This window comes from Raphanus sativus, chromosome 6 (genome assembly GCF_000801105.2).
Source record: "Raphanus sativus cultivar WK10039 chromosome 6, ASM80110v3, whole genome shotgun sequence".
Taxonomy (NCBI): Eukaryota; Viridiplantae; Streptophyta; class Magnoliopsida; order Brassicales; family Brassicaceae; genus Raphanus; species Raphanus sativus.
In genome coordinates, this window is record NC_079516.1 from 38,589,638 (window position 1) to 38,616,498 (window position 26,861).

The 26,861-nt window shown below is 30.7% G+C and overlaps 3 protein-coding genes and 1 long non-coding RNA gene across 7 annotated transcripts; 1 reads left to right on the forward strand and 3 right to left on the reverse strand.

Moving 5' to 3' along the window:
* Positions 1–462: 462 nt before the first annotated feature.
* On the reverse strand, positions 463–2,411 carry LOC108807133 (uncharacterized). Of its 4 annotated transcripts, none has more exons than XR_001942670.2 (6): positions 2,253–2,411; positions 1,981–2,077; positions 1,738–1,855; positions 1,465–1,553; positions 1,004–1,287; positions 463–834 (listed from the first exon to the last, which is right to left on the reverse strand). It is a non-coding gene; the product is annotated as an uncharacterized LOC108807133 (long non-coding RNA). The 4 variants fall into 4 exon arrangements; XR_001942674.2 differs by having other exon boundaries at positions 984–1,287; XR_001942671.2 differs by having other exon boundaries at positions 1,981–2,083; positions 2,253–2,407.
* Positions 2,412–8,078: 5,667 nt separating this feature from the next.
* Positions 8,079–10,323, reverse strand: LOC108807388 (tyrosine aminotransferase). Its single transcript, XM_018579669.2, is given in 8 exon segments — positions 8,079–8,398; positions 8,475–8,568; positions 8,648–8,803; positions 8,928–8,987; positions 9,074–9,292; positions 9,391–9,638; positions 9,641–9,729; positions 9,968–10,323. Coding segments are annotated over 8 exon segments (1,260 nt in total). The 5' UTR covers positions 10,240–10,323; the 3' UTR covers positions 8,079–8,276.
* A 2,109-nt stretch (positions 10,324–12,432) lies between these two features.
* LOC108809940 (NDR1/HIN1-like protein 10) lies at positions 12,433–13,903 on the reverse strand. Its single transcript, XM_018582071.2, has 2 exons — positions 13,726–13,903; positions 12,433–13,520 (listed from the first exon to the last, which is right to left on the reverse strand). Exon 2 carries the CDS (start codon positions 13,474–13,476, stop codon positions 12,565–12,567), a length of 912 nt encoding a protein of 303 aa, XP_018437573.2. The 5' UTR covers positions 13,477–13,520; positions 13,726–13,903; the 3' UTR covers positions 12,433–12,564.
* Positions 13,904–21,191: 7,288 nt separating this feature from the next.
* On the forward strand, positions 21,192–22,942 carry LOC108839039 (E3 ubiquitin-protein ligase PUB22). Its single transcript, XM_018611884.2, has one exon. The coding sequence runs from the start codon at positions 21,346–21,348 to the stop codon at positions 22,654–22,656; it is 1,311 nt and encodes a 436-aa protein (XP_018467386.1). The 5' UTR covers positions 21,192–21,345; the 3' UTR covers positions 22,657–22,942.
* Positions 22,943–26,861: the final 3,919 nt, after the last annotated feature.

Below are 26,861 nucleotides of genomic sequence, written 5' to 3' on the forward strand. Positions count from 1 at the left end.
GGAAATAATAAGAATGTGACATGATGATACTTGCAAGAAAAAAAGAACGGGAATAGTAAGACACCAGTCCTAACTATAGTCACTTAGTCAGCAATATAGGATCAGAATATCTGGCGAAACTGCTCTCTAAGGTAGTCAACCAAAGCCTGAAACGTTTAATATTTTAGTTTATACTTTTAATTTGATTGATTCTTAGTTTACATATCGTCTTTATTTTTTATTCTCAGCACTTTAACCAGTATCTAGCATATGGGTATGACCTTTCAATTGTTTTACTAATGGGACTCAATATTTACAACGTTTTCACAGTGGCTCTGCAGTTTTCCAACCCATACTAACAAACTTTTATTTACAGATAGCTATACATAATATGTAAGCCCAGACTGTTTTAAATAATTACAACACATGATCGTGGTAACAAAGGAAAGTTTAAGCTAGGAAATTTTAGTTCATCTGAAAATATTCTTGAAGAATCTGCAAAATTGTAAAATTTATATCAAAGTTTATGAAGGTAAAATGAAGGAAAAGATGAAACTTCGAAAATGTGAACATGTTGTTTCGACAATTGTCCCTCAAAACATTCCACTCCTGTTTTCTCTAAACAATAACTTAATTTTCACTGAAACTGAATCAACAAAAACTACTCTTGTTGTAACAATGTGAATCTCTTGTCTCATTCCACTCGACGCTTCTTCATTACATCAGACATGTTTCTCACTTGTTCCTTTAACTCTCAAATCCTAGATTCCTCTTTTCTCACCCTCTCATCTGATTTGTTCACCAAATCCATCAACGCTTGACGGTCTTGATGATAAAGAAAGCATTCTCTTTCGCCTGAAACACGTGAAATAGACAGCATAATCAACAAAAGTTGTCAAACTTTCTCAATCAAGAAAAAATCTGAACAGGAAATCTTAATAATGAGGATTTAAGGCACCAGAAAAGTTTTAAAAGTTATGAACCAAGATTAAAAACAGAACAACCTTCCCAGAATCAATCTGACCTCAATTGTGGAAGGAGGACTTCAAATCGGAAAGAAAACGTTGCGTTTTGTATAAGGGTTGCGTCCTCATTGAGTTTAATGGAGCTTGAAGAGTGAAGCTCGGTGCTTTTTCATCTGAGGATGATGATGATGGGGCTAATGTGCTGAGCAATGAGGACTCAAAGAGGGTAAGGCGAGAGGGGCATGTCGGTGAGTGAAGAAACCGTCGAGCTGTAGCTTAGTGTAGAAGAAGAGCTCATCGAGTGATCAAATTTGCAGGTATGAGTATGCCCATGGAGCTGTTTCTGTAGAGCCAAAAATAAATGGAGGATAGAAAAACAGAGCTTCATAATCAAATAAAAAAAAATTTAACTTTTTTTTGTCAGCACAAACTGTAATTTATCTTTATTTATTTACCAAAATATTCTAGACAGTAACGTTTAAGCTAATATATATGCAGATGTTTGGGTAATGAGACTCACATGACAAAGTGGGAGGCCAATGTCGGTTGAGAATGAGACCATACCGAGCCTGGTAAAAGCTTAGGTCTTGGTATAACTACTCCGGATTCCTGCAATGAATGAACGAATTGAATTGGAACCAAAAGAAAATAGTTAGAGCAATTGATAGCATGGAGCTTGTACAGGAAGAATGGAATGGTGAAGTCAACAGGTGAAACCAAATTTACATATTCATGTTTGCATTAAATGTTGCAACTACCTGACTATTACATAATTTATCAATAGAATATATACCTGACTAAAGAGTTGTCTAACTCTTTCTAGGTACGCTCCAGCATCTGTTTATGTCATTCCGATGTACAATCGTTACTTTCATAGAAGCCTACACTCTTGAGTTTTAAGAACTCTGTTTCTGGAGCACAATCATTGAAGTTGATAAGATTTATAAGAAACTGCTCAAGTATGACTCTGGTTTTTTTTGTCGAGGGAATCAACGAAAATGGGTGCTTAAACTAAAAAAGGATATAAAGATTCCACCTTTTTGGATTTCTAGAGTTGTCAAACCCGACGCAAACGCAGGAGGAGCGATCTCCACCATGGCGGAATCAATTGACGACTTTCCTGAAGATTGATTCTGTTGCTTCACAAAAAAAAAAATAAGTGATTCAAAGAGCAGACATAAACAAATGCATATGTAAAATCGGACTCCAAATCGGAGAAAAATAACCTCGAGTTAGCCATCTAACGGTGATTAAGTATACTAAGAGAGATATGGAAGATGGTTTCGAGATGAGGAGTAGAGTACTGACCTATTTATACTCGCAGATACACCGACCCACCGATCTAAACCATGCATTGAAGACCTCATTGTGGTTGATTGAATTAAGAGGATTAAAGACGACGAAGACATAACTTGGACCGTTTCAGAGATAGAGACGAAGTTCAAGAGTCGCTGTAGAAGAAAGAAGAAAGACGACGAAACCTAAAGCTAAATTTCTTCACGTAACTATACTGGGCTATTGGGCTGCCTCTATATTGTAAACTTAAACCCATCCGATTCCTTAGTCCAAAAAAAACTTCGAAATGTATGTCTAACCAAAGAAGCCCAACTCACCAGAATATTTGAGTAAATGAAACGGGCGTATTGAGACCACAGGACACGTGTCGGCATGAGGGACTTTGAATTGATGACGTGTCTTCAATCAGGAGTGAGTAAACTGTCTTTTATAGAAATAGATGATAGAAGTGTTTTAAGTTTTGGAAGTGGAAAAGTTTTGACTAAAAAGTTCAGAAATATTGACAAAGGCAATTACTAGCATTGCAATTCTTCTATTTCTTTATTCGAGAATTCTAGATATATACTCAAATCTCTTTAACGTTTTTTTTTTGTAAAAATTTATCGTTTTCTTACCCCACTCCATCGAGGATCGAGTGATTGATTTCAAAGAAATTTGGAGTTTTGTCTTTTCTTGAGCGTAGATTCAAAAGTGAAAACAAGACACTCTTAAGAGTTTCTCATAGTTATAATAATGGAGTTTTGCATAACTTAGTTATTTATTTGTCTTTTTTAATTCGAATACTTAATGTATCCAATACTTTATAAAAAATATATACCTAAATCAAAGATTTATTATATTAAAAATTACATTACATTATACTAGTAGCATAATACATTTTAACTTAAACATTCTATTAGTATATTTTCCCACAAATGATCAATTAACGAATTTCTAATTGTGAATGAGTTTCTTATCTTTGATTTTCTCTAAATCGACAAAAGAATTCTTCGAATCGAATATTATAATTGTGAATGAGATGGAATTTCTCTTCCCACTTAAATTAGTACGCAAAAATCCCTTTTATCCCCATAACATTTTGTATAGAATTATACATGTAGTCTATATGTGTTGGTCACCACTCACCAATCCACTTTTATACATTTTAGTTACATGCATGCATCAAACAAATATTTATTTTTGATTTGATCCAGTACATGATCCAGATATTCGTGAATAATTTCAAGAGGAACAAACATAAATTTTACAAAAAAGTGGTTAACAACATGAACAAGAAGCTACTCCTTCATCTACCTTATTTGGACAATATTTTAAGAATCTTGGTCGATCTAAAAGCAACTTACCAGAACTTAAGTTATTATTATCTATTGTTTTAATTTTATGTTAAGTTACTTAATTTTAAGTTAGTATTTGTTTTATTGGCCAATCTTATAAAATTATATATATATATATATATTAAACATAATATTTGTTGCTTGCATAACTAAATTAAATAAATATAAAAAGATTGAAAAATAAAAGAACTAAAGTATAAAAAAAAAAATTCATTCTATAATAGAATTACTTCAACTATAGAGTAAGTAATAGAGTTGCTCTATTTTTGAATGAGATATAAAGTGAAGTTAGAAAAGTTTTACTCTATTATAAAATTTAATGTAAAAAATAGAATGGAATTGGAAATGCCTAAAAAAATGATTTTAAAACTTTCTTTTTGTCAACTAATTATTTCATTATAAAAAAGCCCAATAGACAATTACATGAGGAGAGTGAAGCCCATATCTCATCACTATAACTGAACTTAATGTAAAACAAAATATTATTAAACCACATGGTTATCTTGTTCGAGTTCCACGCAGGTAAAACACATGTATTCATCATGATTTAAAAGTGTCACGCATCTTCATCTTCTTTTACATAAATCTTCAAAGTTCTGGACATTACACGCGCTTGACGCGCCACCGCATGGGATGAGAGAGATTGGAGCGCTCCACCTCCAGTAGATAACTGGCTGTACTGGCATGGTATCCGAACAAGCTTTGAACTCCTAAATCTCCTATCTTTCAAGCAAAACTGCCACTTTCATGGGAGTCTCCCTCAAACTTCAGTGGATAATAACTTTAGGGATTACTGAATCAATCCAATAGAAGATCTTATCGGACCATCTCCAATATAGGGAGTATGTCAATTAATCTAAATCCCAATCAAATCAATCAAGATTACTCCAGCATCACCTTCACCTTTCTATTTAGGAAACTTCACTCAAGAGCCTCATCACCGCATCTATCTTTAAACAGAATGAAGATTGACTCCCTTAAGAAAGGGTATGTGCTAATCCAAGAAAGAAAAAGAGATTTCATAAAACAAGCGGGATTTATTCCATATGTAAAAGAAGAGAAAAATGGATACTAGTCATAACAAGGATTTGAATTTTATACAATACACCAAAATTTATGGGCTGCACTATGATAAATAACGAAAACAAATATTAGAAGGATATAGTGTGATGCAAACGAGATATCCGACTCTAAAACTCGAAATCCACAAGCAGTTTATGTCTTTACACTTGGAGGTGCAACAATATTGGAAATCATCCAAACAAGCATTATTGTCCAAATCCACTATAAAATGAGTTCATTAATTTAGATAAAGCAGTTTAAGAACATAATTGATTTTATAATTTCTCAAAAAAAAAATCAAAATTCTTGAAGATATTCCATTGTTGGAGAAACAAGTCCCAGCTCTGTACATACATTGCAATAGTTAGCCATTATAACTCAAGCACCAAATACTCTCTCTAATGGTAAATCATGTCACATAAGACGACGACATAAAACCATTAGACACTTGATCTCAAGCTGTGTAATATCCATGTACTAAATAAAGTTAGTTGAAACCTTCCGGACCCATCTACTAAAGGTTTATCAAGAGATCATTTATTAAAATCATCGAAGAGACTGAGTTTATTTCTTATGACTAAGGATGTTTGATGGAAACCCCGCCAATGATACTGGATATCCCAAGAAATTGATTCAAAGGAAAAACAAAATTTGATAAAAATACTGAAAAACCTACCCATATCGCAAGATGATAACAATGCTCTTGTAAGTAATTAAGGTTAAGCATTTTCTTTGATGAGATAAAACTATAACCTTCATTTACATGCTAATGAAGTATAACATGTTACTTTCTATGTATATGATTGGTGCATATGACTATCACCTAGTGGGTGTGAAATGTGATTGTTTCTAGGAGGATGAAGATCATACTATCCCCCTCCCCCCCCCCCCCCCCCCCCTCAACTATACTGATGAAACACCAGATAAGTTCACAGCCAAAATAAACCCAAAAGAACTTAACTCTACGAGACAATGCAGATGTGTAGTATCTATTGACTCGGTATACATAAATATTTGGGCATCTCAAGACATCATGTTCACCACCTGAAAAGTAAATCTGACAGATACTAACAATGAGTAGTTCAATGTTGAAAATGCTACTATATCATATATAGTTCTCGAAAGTTTGTATGTCTAGTCTTAGTTAATTCCATTGAGTCCAGTCTGACGAATATACATTGTCTTCCAAGTCTTCCATATTTTTAGAGTAGGGGATTTCTCGAACTATATTTAAAAGTGTATTGGGCCGAGTAAAATAAGTATGTGTGAATAATTTTTTACAAGTATAATGGACCGGATAAATATTTAAATCTAATGTGAAGTAAATGTTGGATTTCATATGGAGAATGACAGCCACATTTTGTAAACCAATGGGCCGGGTAAAATGTAAGTGTTGTATGTGGACAATAAAAAATTGTTAAGCTAAATTGATGACTAAGCTAAATTTATTTGGTGACAAATGGTTTAACCTAAGTAAACTTGGTGACTATGTTATCTTAATAACTAAACTAAATCAGCTTAGTAACATATAGCTAAACTAAATACATTTGATGACTAACCTAAGACAACTTAGTAACATACGACTAAAGATTACTAAACTTAGTGGCAAATGTCTAAATTAATTTATGAATAAGCTTGGTAAATCTCTCCGATAAATATAAATCTTACATCTCTTTTAGTGAGATACTACTACATGCTTTCACAAGGTTTCACAAGAAAATTTCCAGAAAACCCCTTTTAGAATAAGTCTCGAGAGAAAAGCGTAGATGTTAAGTTCGTAAATTCTATCTTAGGGGTTATTGGTTCTAGTATTTTAATGGATTTAGAAATTTCAACAGATTTGGAAATTTTTGATAAATCCACTGATTGTAAAATCAAATAAATGGATTTCATAAGAATTCAAATAAGATTTCAAAATCAAGTAAGTAGATTTATTATAAATCAATCAAATGAATTTACGAAAGATGAGACCAGCTTATTAGTATTGTTTTTGTTTGAATTCATATGAGAAGAAAGATGTATACTCCATAGGCTCAAAGAAACATTTTGGAAGAAAGAAATCAAAGAAACGTTTAAATAACAATAATCATTTGATATAACAGAGAAGAAACTAAGATAGCAATAATCATCTACTACTCATAAAATGATTAATGACAGAAATAAACAAGAAATTAGGGAATCTCTCTCTACCTCTCTCTTTGAAGTTCTTAAAATGTTTAAACAGAAGATGGTTAACGTGCAAGACGCTGAGTCGCTGACGTCAATGATTATCTTCTTTAAACAGTGAGCCGTCAATGTTCATTTTTAGATTCATAGTGGATTGTTTGAACTACAATCTCCTTTCTGTATTTTATCTGGGAAATTTAACTTTTACAATGTAGAGAGTGTTATTGATTAGCTCATTTCAAATTCAGAAAGCGTTGTATATTAAAAGAAAATCAAGCACTACAAAAGTTAACAAAGGCAGCAGAAAACTTGAAAAATTGTGGTCAATTTACTTAACATGTAATTTTACGTACATCTTTCATCCTATTATTCAGGATGTCATGATGAAGTTGGATGGAGAAGAGTCTAATGTGTTCTGATGAGGTTGTAGCTGTAGGTGGTGTGGGGTTCATGTCTTCGTGAACAGGAAATAAATTGTGATGTTGAGAGAGTTTTTTAAAAGTCAATATTACAAATCCAAGGAAAATAACAAGGTTTACCTTTGTATTTGTTCCTTTGTATTTTGAGAGTAAAACCTCTTACAAATCCATTGAAATATAGTTTCAAATCAATCCTTAAATAAATTCTTGTTATTAAATAACACTTGATTTCAAAATCTATTTTAAAATCATATAACCAATAACACTTGATTTGCATATAAATTTTAAAATCATAAAACCAATAACACTTGATTTGGTTTGGATTTCTAAATCTACTAAAATATACAAACCAATAACATTTTAAGTGATGCAAAAGATTCTCATGTAGTTTTATCCTTGTATTTAAAAATCGTACTTAAACACCTAAGCGATTTATTGAGTTGGTGAAAAAATTAAATCGTGTTACCACATATTTGTCTGTTTCTTTAACTGTTTTTATGTTTGACCGTCTTATATTATCGTTTTTAATTCATTTTGTTTTGTTTCTTATTTTTTAATTTGGGTTCTCGCGTCTTAACAGAAACTCCCTCTATTTTTAAAAGATAGTTATTCTAGAATTTTCACATACATTAAAAAAATTCATTAAACTTTGATTGTAAATACATTGTTTTTTGTGAATAACAATTTTCCATAACTTTTAACCAATAGAAATTCCATAAACACCATTAATTTTTTGAAACTTACAATTTTTCATTAAACCAAACATTGAAAATGTAAAAAAACTATCTTTTTGAAACAATTTTTTTCCAGAACATCTATTATTTAGGAACGGAGGAAGTATTAGATAGGATATCTCATGGTGATGGCTGCTTTTTTTTTGCATTGCTAATGTTTGACAGAGAGGAACTCATGGTAACAGCTGCTGCTTGGCATCACTTGGTTCATATTTTTGTTCAAAGAAAAACAAAGCTTACTAGTTATTACAATGTCTTGTTTTAGAAGTTTCTAAGCAAAATTTTGCTTTGACTATTGAGAAGGAGAGAGAGACTTAACAATCATGGGTTTTTCTTGGAGTGTCTCTGGGCAAAGTTCTTTAGCCTGGAAAAGCCGTCTATGAGGAGATCGAGCTCAACCGCAAAAGTGATACGTAGCCAGTTCTTGAGCCCAACAGCTCGACCTGCAAGAACCTCATTGATTATCTTAACTGCCCGTAACTGTCAACAAAGCTCGTTAACAAGATTACGATATTTTACCTGGTAGGATGATCAACGATTCCTCTTTAGCCAGCTTGCAGCAGAAGTCCAAATCATCACTGATGTCTCCGAGTAGCGACAGGTTTAACTTCACCTGCGCCAATAAACAAATGGATTAGCCTCTGAGGTTGAGCTTTACTGATGAGTTAACCTGATTGCCTCAGTTCTTTTACCATCGTGAACATTGATCCCTCGGGTTTGCTGGGGCAAGTGATGCATGGGATCTTCATAATCTCTTCATAACAAATCTCTGCACATTCTCTCACCCTTTCAAGTTTCAATGAGAAGAATTCTTCTTTCGTATTCCCAAGGATATCAGGAATGGCACCCTGGCTCAGATCAAAAAAGAAACAAAGAGAAGAAAATCACGTTTCCACTTTTAGTTTGTTTTTTTTCCAAAAAAAAAAAATCACGTTTCCTAACAGATATTTATGTATCAGCCCATCAATATACCTGAATGAACGTCGCAGCGTCCGTCGAAATGTTGATGACGTTGGTAAGAGACTGAAGAAACTAATATATCAAACAAGCAGAGTTTAAATCACAAATACTTTCTTGATTGAGTAACCAAAATATAAATCAATTGCTAGGAAACAAACCCCGGAATCTTTCATGATGCTATGAGGGTCAAGAGTCACCATCCAGCCAAGTCTCCAGCCAGGAACAAACCATCTTTTTGATATGGCGCCTAACAGAACTACAGGCACTATCTCTGCAAACTCTGCCATGGACACAAATGGTTTATCCCCAAATGCATAATGATCATAAACTTCGTCTGCGATCAAAAGTATTCCAAGCTTGCAAGCTGTCTCTGCAATCTTATCACCATGTAAAGAAGACATACATTTACCAAAAATGAGTACAACTATGCGATGATAAAAAAAAAAACGAGAAGTAAGAAGCAAAGTGCACACACCTTTTGAAGATGTTGGCGAGAAAAAACGTTTCCACAAGGATTGCAAGGGTTGACAACAACTATAGCTACGGTTTTGTCGTCTGCAAGAGCTTCAACAGCATCGAGATCAACATCCCAACCATTTTCTGGTAGGAGGTCGAAATAACGAATCTCTAGCTGACTGAAAGACGCTCTGGAATCATACATAGGGTAAGTGGGCCTAGGCAGCAGAATGTTGGCACCAGGTTTCGCGAGTGAGGAGATCAAATCTCAACGGCTTGCAAACAACCAGAAGTAATATGAACATCCTTTGGAGATATCTGGTAAGAGAGATCGCGAGAAAGGTACTCTGCAACGGCTCTATTTGAAGAAGGGTGGGGGGGGGGGGGGGAAGAGAAACACAAAGTCATCAAGATTTGAGTTCAGACAAGAATAGACCCTAAGACAAGATACCCACGAATAACGATATGGCGCCTAACAAAACTACATGCACTATCTCTGAATATAAGGAAATATTATTAAAAAAACAAATATATATGTCCATAGCTTCCCACAAAAAAAAAGAGCACGAAATGAAAAAAAAAAGAAGTAATCTTACTTCCTAGCGACAGGAATACCGGAAGCAGAAGCATAGTTGTTAAACTTGTTGGAACTAACAGCATCACATATGGCTTTAACGGCTGATGGATCAGTACTGAATCTCGGGAACAGAGAAGGGTCGCCATTTCCAAAGGCGATGACGGGTCTGGTGTCACCTTCGTTGAGATTACTGATTAAGGTATTAAGATACTCACGAATGCTTAGGGAGCTTGAACGTTCGACCACCACGTTGGCTCCGAAGTTCCATCGCTTGGCACCGATTTCACCCATCTTTTTTTTCTGGTCGGAGACGTAACACAAAGAAACTGAAGCTAAAGTTTTGTATTTTTGTTAGTGATATGTGACTGGTATGGTAGTGGCAGAGTTAGCCTTAAAGGTAAGAAGATTCTCTTTCCAAAATATCTTTTCTTTTCCCCCACCAATATACTTTATTAAACATAGTCATTGTTTACAAGAACCTCTAAAATTCGAGGACAAATATGAAATATAAATTAATTATATTCTTGAACTAAAATTATTAAAATATAACAATGGCATCAAAACTCCAGCATTTTTTTTGAAATTCTTTATATGACAAACATATTTCTTCTTAGTATTTCTTATATTTTCCCCTCTATAAATATACAAATTAGATAAGATATCCATTGATCATAATTTTTGGAATTTCAGCTCCAATTTTAAATAATATTGATTAATTTTAATAAAATGACTAAATTCATTCAACTGTTTTCGAGTCGGATAGATTACTCAATTAAATTTTAATATTTTAAATCTTGAACTTACACCTTTCATATATAATATTGTTTATTGAATGGAAACCGTAAAAAACAAATTAGCTGAAGAGTGATATCACCAAACTAAGTGAATCTTACATTTTTGTACTTTTTACACATTACGATTTTAAAATTTTACAATTTATATTTTATTGATAAACTTCATTTTTTATCAATAATTATTTAACATTTTCAATTCAATTCAAGGTTATTAATAAGAATTCATAATTATTTCTTTACCAAGGCACACTCGAGAATATTTATAGTGTTACACAATCTAGTTTTAAAATATGTCTTAGACAGTTATATCTTTTTACTCTGTATATTTTCCCAAGATAATGGTTTTATTGGGAAAAATAACAATTAGTTATATTTGCTTTATTTGGAAATTTAAACAAATGAAGACATAAACATACTTATTTTTAAAAAAAAATATAAACTAAATCAATTTACTTGTGATATGATTTACTTCCAAATAATGTAGTGTTACGTGTATGATTATTATGGAATTTAGATACCACTGTATTTATGAAGCACAAATATAATGAAGAAAGCTAACTGGTAACGTTAATTTGATTTGTCAAATAATATTTTAGATAATTGATTTCAAATTATTATAAAACAATTAGTGCCATCGTAAACTAAAGATAATTAAAAAATATACATTCATCAAGATAAAATTGTATATTTATATTGACTAATTTGTGTGATGTAAGTAATGTCTTATAAACAAATCAATCTACTCAGTAAAAGGGTTTATTTCCTGAGTGTTTCGATTTCACACTAAAACAAAAAATGGTAATTGAGTATTAGTTATAAAATGATTATGAAAAACTTTTATAATTTTACTGTCAAAATATTTGTTAGTGAAATGTTAATTCAAATTATTATTCTCAAATGAAAAGAGTTTCCAAAACAAAATTTATTTAATTTACATAAATGTGCTATATAGTTCCTTCTGCATTTTATTTAATGAAAAACAATTTTAACTAAAAACTGTTAATATGTTTCTATATACCATTAATTTTATTTTTGTAAGAATTAAAAATATATTTATATTAACAAAAAGAGTTTTTTTTTAAATGACAATAACGTTATGAAACATAATCCAATTAGGAGTATTAAATAATTACAAAATTGACATAATTATCGTAAATAATTATAAAAGTTCTTTACAATTATTTACTAAAAATTTATAAACTAATGATATGTTAGCTAACTTTTAGAATATATATGAAAATTATTTGAATTTTATTTTGAAGAAAAACTATTATTTATTCAGTATTTTTATTTATAAAATTTTATAGTTATTAAATAATTTAGTCTGAAAGTTAACTTCTAATTTTTTGAAAGAAACTATTGATTTTTATTTTTACCAAAAAATCATCAATTTTAAAAACCATTTTAAACATATTTTTAGTCAATTATAATTGTTAATTAACGATATAATTAAAATGATATGGTGAATTAAAATTTATGATTAAAATAATTTTTTAATAATAATTGAGTTTTTTAATGTTTACCGAAAAATATATTTTATTTCAACCAAATTCAAAAGCTAATGATTTAAATGATTTTTTCTGTTTTTATTCGAGATGCACTCTTTTTTTTTTTCAATTACCAATCTCCAACACACAGTTTATTGACGATTTTAGAGTGGTTGATATAATAACGATTATAATTCCTTTCGCAAGCTAGACCTGCAATTGAATCGAGTATTTGCTCTCTTGAATTTGGTTTACGAGATTTCTACGTTTATGTAATAAACAATCAAACATTACAAGACGTCAAGAATTAAAAAAAAAAAATGAAGGAAGAAGGATCAGACATAAACCAAACAAGGAAGAGGCTTAGGCAATAAAACAGCACCGTTTCCAGATCCTCCTTCAAACGCAACTTTCAACTTCCCACAAAACACTTTAAGCCCTCTCTCACGCGCCGACCAGCCATCGGTCTTGAAAGTAACCCAAACCAGCATTCTCAGATCAAACGACACCGTTCCTGTATCTCTCTCTTTCTTCATCTCCTCTCCTACCCAGCTCGGTACTTTAGGTTGTTCTTTCCCTCCTGCCGTTAGGGTTTCACCAATGGAAACCGATTTCTTGGTCGCCACGGAAACTGGTTGGAAGAAGGACATCGCCAGAAAATCGTCTTCTCCGATGGCGTTTTGGTTGTAGATGAATGCTTGGATCCGATCAAAGTATCCATTCAGTTTCGTGTTTGGATTCTCTAAGGTGAGATTGGCCATCCATTGAGCGGAGAAAACCGGTCCGGTTAGGTTGAAATTGGAGACAGAGAAACTGGTTACGGTGAAAACCGGGATCTGAGGACGGAGGACGAGCCATGTTATGGTGGTGGAGATGCAGAGGAGGACGACTAAAACGATTAAACCGGTTAAAATTCCTCTGAAAAACCCGGAAGGAGCTGGTCTCTGGTAAACCGGATTTTGCTGAGCCGGGTAAGAAGAACCGTAATAAGAAGCGGGTGGGGCTTGCGCGTAGGCGTATTGTTGGTGGTGATTATAAGGGGCGTTTGGATAATTTGAGTACGGGTCTTGGGAGTATCCTGGATAGCCCATCACCGGCGGATATGGCTGCGTTTGCGTTTGTGCTTGCGGCTGAGGCGGTTGGGGTTGTGGTGTAGGAGGTGGTGGTTGATTGGTATCGCGTTCAGAGGTTTGACCCGAACCCGCATCGGTTTTGGGTTGGGCTCCTTCTTCCGGAGGAGAAGGCATTCTTGTGTTATCTCCACCCTCTCTCTCTGACTTGAAGTTAGAAACTAATCAAAAATTTCCAGGAAAAGATTTGGAAAAATAAAACGGAGGTTAATGGAAGGCACGAAGATTAACCAAACATTCTTTTCTCTTTCTTTGAATTTTTTTCTGTTGGTTAAAAGAATGAAACTAATCAAGTTGGATAAAAATAGTAAACCCGCCATGGCTGAGCTAAAATTAGTTTAACGAAAATGCAAAAGAAGACCACACCTTGAAACTTGACACCTAGCCTAAATCTACTTCATCATCATCACCTTGAGCTTTTCTTCTAATGTACATTTTTGAAATTTGGTTATGTGATGGAACTTATAGAATTTTACGTAATGATGGAGAAGCTAGTATCAGTTTAAATATATGTTTTACTTCCCATGCCTATTTTTTTTTGCCAAATTGAAGACAAATCTTTCAACTAACTCTACTTCTGGATGCTTTGAGTAGACAGCCAGACAGGGCAAGTTAACTTGCAATTCAAGAAACAAGAATTGACCTTCTTCTTAGTAAGTTCCCAGTTGTGTTTGATAATGTATTTTATGTCTATCTTCCGTAAGCCTTATAGCAACTTGTGAACAAATGGGCCTTGTAGAAACTTGTCTTCTCTTTTGTTGCCGTGATGCGAGGCATGGATTTTCAATTTTTCGCATTACATTCTCTTATCTTCTAAACTATATAGATCTTGAAGCTACATTTTTCCGAATCGATTTACTAAATTCATCACCCTAATCTTTATCCTATGTACTTTTTAAAACTCTTGGTTGTATTGACATTTTTAAAATTTGAGATATGAGAAACTATTATGGCCTAATATAAAGTCTAAAATGATATGCTCTCGCTATCTCGAAAGTCGTGGATATTCTTCGGCTATATATGAACCCTTTGATCAAAGAGAGGTTATATATATAATTCATATATGTTTCTCCATATTGAAGATCGTCTATAGGTTAAACATTTTGATATCACAAGTCACAGCATAACAAAACTAAAAGAGAATTCACAACACACATTTATGCCGTTTTCGTAGAAAAAATTAACTGGGACGTACTACACGCATGTATATACATAACTATAAAGATATGTTACATAACCAATCAAGTTGCATGAATCTCTCAATTCAACTCCAATTTTTTATAGGAACAATTAAAACAGAAAAATAAAAGAATTGTTGTTTATGTGTCCAAGAAGATGTAGGATAGCCAATAATGTGAGACCCATGTGGTAGCCTGTATGAAGCTGTCTATTTCCTGACTAATTTAGCTGTATACACTTCATTTTCATTTTGGTCCCTTGTCAAATAACTCATCTACACGCTATACATTCCTATTTAAATTTTTTATAGGTACCACTTACATATTCCACCGTGGCAAAATCTATTTCATGGGATGGGATAAGACTTGAATTACCTATCAACTTGTATAAGACTACCTCAATGTGTATTATCCAACGTACCAAAATTGTATAGAGCCAATCAGCCGAGATCAAGACCATGCTTTCCATTTCTCAACTTGACATACGTTTGAATATTTGCATCGTCTACGATAATACTTAACTGACTTGGTGGTGTTCTACATGTCTGCACGGTTTTGTTTTACCACTGGCCCATATCATGGTTATACTTATTTGACCAAGAGTATAGTTATCTAAGATTTTCTCAAAGGACCAGTCATCGATCTCTGTAAATCAAAACGTTTTTCTGGCATAATGGACAAAGACATTTTCAGTAACTAGTTTTAAAACGGCTGCTTGTTCTATACGTATTGGTCATTTTTTGACCGTCTTGTAGGAATTAGTTAAATAATTAAACTAAGTTGAGTTGATCCAGTACTTGTTCACATTCGTCCTCATCTGGAAGCTAATATTCACGTTAGTGGTGGGACGAATTTGATACCCTGATCACTAAACATAAGTTTGACGTTTAAAAAAGGATAACTAAAAATAAGTTTTATTATCGGTATTCGGTTAGAGATGTCTGAAACATTTATTGGGTTGTTGAAGAGAAAGTTAAAATTAGTAAACTTTAACTACAAATCAAGAACTAAGTTGATCGAATAAAAAAAAACTACAAATCAAGCAACAACTACGGGGTGACGTTTTCCAAAAAAAAAACTTTAACATCTATCACTCTAGTAATTTTATTTCCATGTTTTGGTTAAAATAATACTTTAACATCTATCACTTTAATATTTTGCAAGATTTCATAAATAAAGAAATGTTTATGTTTAAACAATATAGCTCTATTATTTTACTAAATTATATACATATTAATATCTATCATATTATTTTAATAAATTTTATCGATATATGATTTTTTGAATATTATTGTATGAAGTTCTCTGTTTTTTTATTATTAAACTAAGATCTCGAAGTATTATATTATGTTTTTACTTTTAAAACATAATTTATTTGTTTTGTATTACATTTCAAAAAGTTATATTTTAGCATCTATGATTTTATATTTTATAAAATTTAGAATATTATCTTTTGAGTTTTTAATATTTATTTTAATAAAATTGTATACTTTGTAAAGATAATTTTAGAAAATTACACAATTATTTTCTACATTGGAAGATTATATAATTTTTGATTTTTTGTTACTAAATTAGTTCAATATTTTAAAATATATATTTAAATTTTTGGTAAGATTTTTTTTTAGTTTCCGCAACAGATTTTGTTATAATTAAAACAAATATTAAATTTATAAGTAAAATAATACATGAGCTAAATGTTAGTTATATACTATTATATTTTTGTATATAACTATTTATAGATAATATATTGATGTGAGTTTCGAAATAAATAAAATAATAATATATAGTTGTAGATATAAATTTAACATATGTCAATAATTGTTTTTAAAAAATAGTTACATATTTTATGAATTTTAACTCGTTTTAATGATGAATGATAATTTATTTAAATGAAACCATTTAAAAAAATCTGTTGATCATATTTAAATAGATTACTAAATTTATAAAATAGCTTTTATTGTGTGTTATGAATTTTTTTAATTATCATTAAATTAAATAAATTACATAATTTAGAAATTATAATGCATTATCTTATTAAAAATATTTTTAAAAATTTTGGTTGAAATTTTTTAGATTTATTCTCAATAAATTTTGTTATAAATAAAATTTAAAAACTAAAATTTATTTATTATCAATAGCTTTATTGATTATTAAGATTTAGTGTAAATAGTCAAATATGTCACATTAAGTAGTTAATTAAATGGTTATTATTTTGATTTAGATAATATTGTCGCTGTCTTTCTAAGAAAATATTTTTGATTTTGTTCATTCGTCAACTGACAAAAAATTCTTAAGTAGCTTAAATATATAGATCATAATTATTTAAAAAATTATGTGATTGTACTCACGTATTTTGAAATTGTGTATAAAATTCTTCGGTAGAATTAACATCTTTTACTTGTACATACTTTCTTCACTTATTCTAACTTATTGATTACGTCATAGTATTGGAATTTTTGTTAAAAGATGTAGGCGTGACTAACTGATTGAAACGAATATCTATTAAATAAACATCCTTACTTAGACTTGAATCAAGGAATTAATTATCAATTTAGCTAAATCAAATACACCAATGTTATGTATATACGCATATGTATATATGTGTTTTGTTTTGTCAAACATACGTATACTAATACATTTTAGTTATGTATCACAACTCAAGAATCAAAAAGAGCTACATATCTCAAATAAATATACCCTCAATATTGAAAACGATTATCTTTAAAAAAAAACGATTATCTTTTTGGATAAATTACTATTGTGTACTTGAATCCCTGATTAGTAGCATAGTTGCAACTTGCTCATGATGTTAGGTCGTGCTCATGAGTTGCCTAAGTTATTTCTTATTTTCCAATAATATATAGAACAGTAAACGAAAATAGTTTGCTTATAATATAGTTTTAGTTATTTCCTATTAAAATTTTCAATATCATAAAACGACATTCTATGCTCACATTATCTAGAAATAATTTTTTTTTGTCAACTTTCTTATCTAGAAATAAACAAATTCATAGGTATCTGGTAGAAGACCATTTTTTGGGTATGGAAGACCATGTTAAAAAAAAATGGCTTAAATCAATAATAATAAAGGACTCGGAGGGAACTCCAAAAGCCCAATGGCAAGAGAATAATCAGATGAGATGTAATCTTAAAAGTTAGAAGTATTGAGCATAACCAACTAATTTCGTCAAAATCTATGGATGGTTCTTCTTCTCTGTTTCTTTTTTTTTCGAAGCGGAACACTTTAATTAGAAACTTTTATTCCATTACTTTACTTCTTGAAAGTTCAATTAAAACTTTTCTTTAAAATTGAGGAAATGAAACATTTTGTTTAGATTAGAATTTAAAGATTTGTATTTAAGAGGTTGAAGGTTAGGACTTATGGTTTAGTTTCTAACCAAGATTTAACGCTTACTTTTTTTTGTCAGAGCATTTAGAACTTTAAAATATATGTATTAGGGACTGGAATTTTAAAATAATTTAGAAAATAACTGACAATAGTTTTTCTAGTTTTGATAGAAGTTAAAGCTATTTCATTATACGTAACTCTCCTTCAAAATGTAATAAGCGTTTTAAATAACCAATATCATAATTTTATTAATTATCCAAGTACAAAGCATATTGTTTGACATTTTATATAATGTAAGCAAAAAAATTTTATCACAAAGGCTTAGGGAACCAAAAGTGGTATCTAGCAAGTTGAACTCTCACCGAAACAATACATCATCGAAACCCAAAGTGGTATCTAGCAAGTTGGTTTCTCACCGAAACAATACAAAAATCCTACTTTCGGTACTCTTTCATGAGAACACATGTTACATGCTTTCGAGTTTCGTATGGACAAAAACGAAAAGCATGTACATTAAATCCGAGGTGGCTAAAGCAACTTGAAATTGGGTTGGAGTTCATTACTTTGGCTGTTAGAGTGTTAGACTAATATAGTAATATATATAAATTCTTTTTTTTTTTTTTTTTTTTTTTTTTTTTTTGTCATCAATATATATAAATTCTTTGTTAGAGTATTTGCAATGTATAGCAATAAATATGACCATAGTTAGTGGCGGATCTAGACACATTTTTAGTTGGGGGCAAACTATTAAAAATAACAAAAACAGTTTTGAGTTAGGGGCACATTTTATGCTTTTTTATTAAACTGCATAAATTTTTATCAGATTAGTCAAGCTTATTCAAAAAAAAATTAAAAACAGTAGGGGACACGTGACCCTGTAGCCGTGTACGTACGTCTGCCCCTGTCCATAGTTGAAAAAAAAATTCAGTTTTACCAACTTTCGAAGAGAGTTCTATTATTTACTCCCTCCGTCCCACTTTAAGTGGTGTTTTAGGATTTTTATTTTGTCCTATTTTAAGTGATGTTCTCACTAATCTAGGTAGAATTTAATATGATTTGAATTTTATGACCAATTATAAAATACTGTATTTTTTTATTATTGGTTAAACTAGTTTTATTTAATGTATTTTTATGTTACTAAGATAAACTACATAAAATATGTGTTTTTTTAATCTATGTGTAATAACTTAAAACATGATATAAAATGGAACAGATGGAGTATATGTTATGGAAGGCGAGAGTTGTGTTTATGTAGATGCAAATGGTTATACATTTAGAGGAATAGAAGTTGGCGAAATTCAGCATTCATCTGAACATTTACTATTTGGACGTGTAACAGTCAGTGGACCATTAAAATTTTTCCTAAATTTATCATTTGAGTTGAAAATAGGGAAAATAATTCAACTCATTTCACTTTAAACTGACCAATAAAAGTTCGAAAGATGTTCTCTACTACTTTACAGAAGAGTAAGAGAAATGAATCTTTTTAACTACTGTTAGAGAAATGAATCTATCCATCTTTTTGTTCCTCTCAACATCGATTTATTCATATTTATTTATTTAGTCTATTAATAATTACCTTTATTTTTCGTATAGACATTTAACTGATCAAATATAGGTTTTTAATCATTTAATTTTTGTGGAACGGATTCATTTTCCCATACTATAGCATGTCCACCACGAAATCTATAAATCAAATATTCCAATTCGCTCATGTAAAAAATAACCAGTATATACATTTATTAGATAACTAAATGAGTATAGTTTTTAAAGTGCACTGAATAAATCTTATGCTAAATTTCAAAAAATGTTGTTATTACCTTTTGTTTAGTTTGATAGCAACTTTTTTTTTTGTCACAAAGATAGCAACTTTTTCAAAATTATCATTCGAAACAAAAATTCATCATGCCCATACCAGATTAATTCTGAATTTTATACATTTGCAATGTACGACAACTCCACTGGCACCAAGATCCAGAAAGATAAATACTATAAAAAAAAAGTTTTACCCCCAAAAGAGCATATATTTTTTAAGAGGCAGTATTTGTGGAAGGATTCAGAAAAGAAACAAAGTAGAGCATAACAAGGCATGGGTCAAAATGTACCATCAAAGTTGCAGCCTCAAACAACGTACCAATCCAACAACGGATAGATGATGGCACTTTAGGTTTTGTCGGCACCAAAAAATAACTACATCACCAAAATAAAACGATAATCGTGTGTTTTTGACTAAAAAAAAACAGTAATCTTCCTCCACCTTTCGGTTACAACTTGCTAATAAGTAAATTTTCGAAATAGGCCTGCTTTTTAGTTTTTTTTTTAATAAAGTCAAATAGGTGCTGGCAAAAAAAAGAGGCGAGGAATCAGCAATTATGGCATGTGCGTTAAGAAAAAAAAAAAACACAAAGCAGACAAACTATTTGCCTTCAACACCGCCACACGACCAATCTGCTAATGACTTCGCAACTATTTTCACTTTCCTCGCCGTAATCTCATCTCTTTGACAAGTCAACACTTCATACGTTACCATTATAAATAAAAACATTTATTATTAGTTGTTTTGTAACACCCCCAAAAAAGTCAAATCTATATACGTTCCTCGTTCGTTCTATAAAAGCCATACAATAATGAATAGGTACAGCTAGGGTTGGGCACGGAGCGGATATCCGGAATTTTAAGGATATCCGTGATCCGATCCGTGTCTTACGAATATTCGATTTTTCGATCCGATCCGATCCGTAACTCTTCGGATATCCGCGAATATCCGATTTTTTTCGGATATCCGATTCGATCCGTAAAAAATAATAAAAAATTAAAAAAAAAAAAAAAAAAAAGAAGAAAATCTGAAATAAAATAATAATATTTCATTACTTTTTTATAAGAAAATTACATACTTTCAAAATTTTTAATAACTAAATAATTAATTTAGTGAATAAAACATTATAATACTTATATAAAGATATAAAAGTATGTATATTATATAATTTTATAAACATGTATACATATATATGTATATAACGGATCGGATCGGATATCCGTTTCTAAAAATATTAGTATTTGTGATTTGCTTCGTCTTTGACGGATATTGGATTTTAGTATTTGCTTTGATTCGTTAAGTTACGGATATTCGGATTTTTCGGATCGAATCGGAACGAATAACGAATCGAATCAAAATTTACGGATATTTTGCCCACCCCTAGGTACATCTATCCAAAAAGAGTTTCAAATATCTGTATTTTCCGTGTGTTGACATTTTGTAATAATTCTGAATATTTCTCCAAATCCTTTATATTTAAAGCCCAACACTCCTTCTCTCTTCTTGCTAACTTGTTCAAACCAATACACATCTCCTACATCTCAACTACTACACTTTGAAGCAAAACTTTCATTTTAAAGATTCCTTTCTAGTCGATTTATTCATCAACTTTTTCTTGTTTTTTCATATTTTCCGGCGAGTAAATGGATCAAGAGATAGAGATTCCTTCTTTCTTTCTATGTCCGATCTCTCTAGATATCATGAAGGATCCGGTAATAGTTTCCACCGGTATAACCTACGACAGAGACAGCATCGAGAAGTGGCTCTTCACCGGTAAGAAAAACTCATGTCCTGTCACCAAACAAGTCATAACCGAAACTGATCTCACACCAAACCACACTGTTCGCCGTCTGATCCAATCTTGGTGTACTCTCAACGCATCCTACGGCATCGAGAGGATCCCAACACCAAAACCTCCAATCTGTAAATCCGAGATCGAAAAACTCATCAAAGATTCTTCATCTTCACATCAAAACCAAGTCAAATGCCTCAAGCGACTTCGTCAAATAGTATCACAGAATAAAGCGAACAAGCGGTGCTTAGAAGCTGCAAACGTTCCAGAATTCTTGGCCAAGATCGTCAGCAACTCGGTAGATACTTACAACTCTCCTTCTCCTTCGCTTTCTTCGTCCAGTCTCAACGATTTGTGTCAGTCAAACATGCTAGAGAATCGGTTTGATTCTTCGAGGAGCTTAATGGACGAAGCCTTAAGCTTGCTCTATCATCTGATCGACACATCGGAGACGGCCCGGAAGAGTCTTTTAAACAACAAGAAGGGAACAGATCTTGTGAAAACGTTGACTAAGATTATGCAACGTGGGATCTACGAGTCAAGAGCCTACGCGACTTTTCTTCTCAAGAAGATCCTTGAAGTTGCGGATCCAATGCAGATCATATTGTTGGAACGCGAGCTTTTCAACGAGGTTGTTCAGATCTTGCATGACCAGATCTCTCATAAGGCAACGAAGTCAGCAATGCAGATCTTGGTGATTATATGTCCATGGGGAAGGAACAGACACAAGGCTGTGGAAGCTGGAGCGATCTCGATGATTATCGAGCAATTAATGGATGAGACTTTCTCATCTGAGAGAAGGACTTTGGAGATGGCTATGGTAGTTCTTGATATGTTATGTCAGTGTGCAGAAGGAAGAGCTGAGTTCTTGAATCATGGTGCAGCTATTGCGGTTGTGTCTAAGAAGATACTTAGGGTCTCTCAGATAACTAGTGAAAGGGCTGTTAGGGTTTTGCTTTCCATTGGGAAGTTTTGTGCGACGCCGTGTTTATTACAAGAGATGTTGCAATTGGGGGTTGTGGCGAAGATGTGTCTGGTGCTTCAAGTGAGTTGCGGGAACAAGACTAAAGAAAAGGCAAAGGAATTGCTTAAACTTCACGCTAGGGCTTGGAGGGAATCACCTTGTGTCCCAAGAAATTTGTATGCTTCGTATCCTGCTTGAAGAGCAAGATAGAAGAACGTACTTATATGTTTGATTAATTCTCATTAGATACAAACAATTATTTGGGAGTTGATCTACGTATAAGTTCATTCAAAAGCAAAAAAAAAATAGTGGTTTATTTTTACCCAAGTTCAGAATTTCTTTTGCTTTTGTAATATCATTCAGATGTAGATAACAGTCGGGTGTTATATGAAATTATTAGAGCATCCTTAATGGAATAAGTGAGGAGATATATCTTAGGTGTAAAAATTAATAAAATAATATAAGAGGCGAAGTTTAGTAATAATTAGTAGTGGGATAAGTGGGAGGATATAGAACTTGTATCTTAATAATTATATAATTTAATAATGTTAAAACATATAATAATTTTTAAAACATTAAAAATAATTTTTAAATTGAAAACATAAAAGAATAATACTAAATTTTATTTGAAAATAAAAAGATATCCAATATACAATTTCAAATCCCCTTTTTATTATTTGAGGAGACCATTTTAAAAACAACCTTTAGTTCATGTGTTTATAACCAATTTGCCATTACTTACTTGGCATCACCACATTTCACCTTAGACCTTTTTCAAAAAACACCTTTGTAGCCTAGAGTATTTACTTTTTATGCCATTACATATATTATATGCTTTATATAATTACTAAATGATAGTTTTGTATAGCCAAATATGGAAATAAAAGTTAATGGTTTGACAATCACGAGATAGTTTAAATATGGAAGATGGCTGTGACATACAATCCACATTCCATATTAACAATTTAACAATCATATATAAAGTTCGATTTTGAAGAAAACTATACGTATAACTCACTGTTTTACTTTTCATGTTATATAATCTAGATACATATATAGTTGTATCTAGATAAAAAAAAATATGTCATAAAAACTACTTGAAGTAATGAGTATTCATAGTTTAGATTTCAATATTTTACTTTGCACGTATACAATGAATATGTAAAGTTCATATATTTGTGTTGCTCAAATTATACTTTACATGGTGAGAGAAATGATGTGAATTTTACTTTACAAAATTATATCTATATATTCAAAATTATATTTTTTAAAAAATATTAAGATATAAAGGTGAATGTTTTAGTTTTCATTTACAATTCGTAAATCTTCATATTTTGCTCCGAGATTAACAACATGTTAAAGATGAAAAATTTATACTCGGTTGTATTTAAAAGTTAAAATTATACTAGGTTACCTTTTTGCATTTTTTGGTTTCTTGGGGTGTAGTAAAAATTAAACGGACGTGATTATAGAATATACTGCTCATATAATATTTCTTGAAAACAGATGTTACATTTTTTAAGTCTAGGTTCATAAACGGAAAGTGGCAAGAGTTTGCCTTGACTGCTGTAATTGAAATTAATGCAAAAACATATCAAAATCAATGTCTTCTGATTGATCTTAATAAATCAATTCAATTAGTATTAAAGTGAATTGATTGACTAATAATGGAGTATGCCTAATCTTCTTTTGCTCTGTAATTATAGAGTTCTATTTAAAGAAAGTCATATTTTCTTCCCATTTTTCCAAATGATAAGATCGCAAAAATTGTGCCGCATTTGAAATGATTTCCATCATTTATATTTAATACCCGTAATTTGTGTTTTTTCACCTTATTGATGTAGTCAAACTTTAAAAGAAATTCGAAGATTGAGGAGACCATTTTAAAAACAACCTTTAGTTCATGTGTTTATAACCAATTTGCCATTACTTACTTGGCATCACCACATTTCACCTTAGACCTTTTTCAAAAAACACCTTTGTAGCCTAGAGTATTTACTTTTTATGCCATTACATATATTATATGCTTTATATAATTACTAAATGATAGTTTTGTATAGCCAAATATGGAAATAAAAGTTAATGGTTTGACAATCACGAGATAGTTTAAATATGGAAGATGGCTGTGACATACAATCCACATTCCATATTAACAATTTAACAATCATATATAAAGTTCGATTTTGAAGAAAACTATACGTATAACTCACTGTTTTACTTTTCATGTTATATAATCTAGATACATATATAGTTGTATCTAGATAAAAAAAAATATGTCATAAAAACTACTTGAAGTAATGAGTATTCATAGTTTAGATTTCAATATTTTACTTTGCACGTATACAATGAATATGTAAAGTTCATATATTTGTGTTGCTCAAATTATACTTTACATGGTGAGAGAAATGATGTGAATTTTACTTTACAAAATTATATCTATATATTCAAAATTATATTTTTTAAAAAATATTAAGATATAAAGGTGAATGTTTTAGTTTTCATTTACAATTCGTAAATCTTCATATTTTGCTCCGAGATTAACAACATGTTAAAGATGAAAAATTTATACTCGGTTGTATTTAAAAGTTAAAATTATACTAGGTTACCTTTTTGCATTTTTTGGTTTCTTGGGGTGTAGTAAAAATTAAACGGACGTGATTATAGAATATACTGCTCATATAATATTTCTTGAAAACAGATGTTACATTTTTTAAGTCTAGGTTCATAAACGGAAAGTGGCAAGAGTTTGCCTTGACTGCTGTAATTGAAATTAATGCAAAAACATATCAAAATCAATGTCTTCTGATTGATCTTAATAAATCAATTCAATTAGTATTAAAGTGAATTGATTGACTAATAATGGAGTATGCCTAATCTTCTTTTGCTCTGTAATTATAGAGTTCTATTTAAAGAAAGTCATATTTTCTTCCCATTTTTCCAAATGATAAGATCGCAAAAATTGTGCCGCATTTGAAATGATTTCCATCATTTATATTTAATACCCGTAATTTGTGTTTTTTCACCTTATTGATGTAGTCAAACTTTAAAAGAAATTCGAAGATTGATATGAATATTCAATTTAATAGCAGATTTAATAGCTACTTGCGCCCTGCATATAAATTTGAAGCATTGTAAGGAGCACTTTTATTATTTAACCTTATTCTCATGTGTGATTAACACAATTGTCATTTCTTATGTGTCATATAATTTATATAATATATATATGACTAAGTTATATAATTTAAGTAAATAAACAGGAAATCGACCTTATAATTTAAATAAATAGGAGAATTGGTGACGTTTTTAATATCAAATCTAATAATGTTTTGTTTCTATATTTACTTTATTTTTTTGCTAATTTTATGTTTAATCATAATTAATGCTATTCCAAAAACTAGGGAATCAACTTTATAATTTAAATAAATAGGAGATCTGGAGTCATCTTTTAATATCAAATCCAATAATGTTTTATTTCTATATTTACTTGATTTCTTTTGTTAATTTTACGTTTTATCATAATTATTCTATTGAAAAAATTAGAATTTAAGTAAATAAATAGAGAATCTACCTTATAGTTTAAATAAATAGGAGATTTAGTGACATCTTTTAATATCAAATCCAATAATGTTTTGTTTCTATATTTACTTGATTTTTCTTTGCTAATTTTACGTTTAATCGTAATTAATGCTATTGAAAAAATTAGAAAACTAATGTAATATTGATCAATACGCATTCTGATTTAAGTTAATATATGAAAGTTATTACTAATATATTGAAATTCATGAGACCAATTAAACATTTTAAACGAAATTGTAGGGATTTTTTGCCATTATTCTCGCCATGTAATATATTTGATTGATACAATTGTCATGACATAAATCCTGTTAATTATTACAATATATCATACTAAACTTTTTTCTACTGTATCACAATCTACAAACTTAAAACACACAAAGACAATGAATGCTATTGATGCTTTCAGAAAGAAGTATACAATTTCGTTTAGTGAGTTTGGTAAGCTGATACATTTTTCTTATTTTCTTTATAGGATTGCAAACAAAGAATTCTGTAGATATTTTTTATTTATTTTCTTATAATTTGTTCTTTTCATATTTTATTATTCTATTGTATATGTTTCGTTTTACTTTGTATTCATAATTTATATTATGAAATCAAATTGCATGTGTTTTTTTATCTTAAATTCATAACTAATTATATATAAATCTTTCTTTTACTCTTATAGATTTACTTCCACAAAAATATTCCGATGTTACATCTAATCAATTACACAAGTTTTTAAAAAATCAAAGTTCACCTTATATAAACATGCATAATTTCGTCCAATCTTTATTATATAATATGTAATATTTGTTATTATGATTTTTAGTTTTCTAATATCTTTA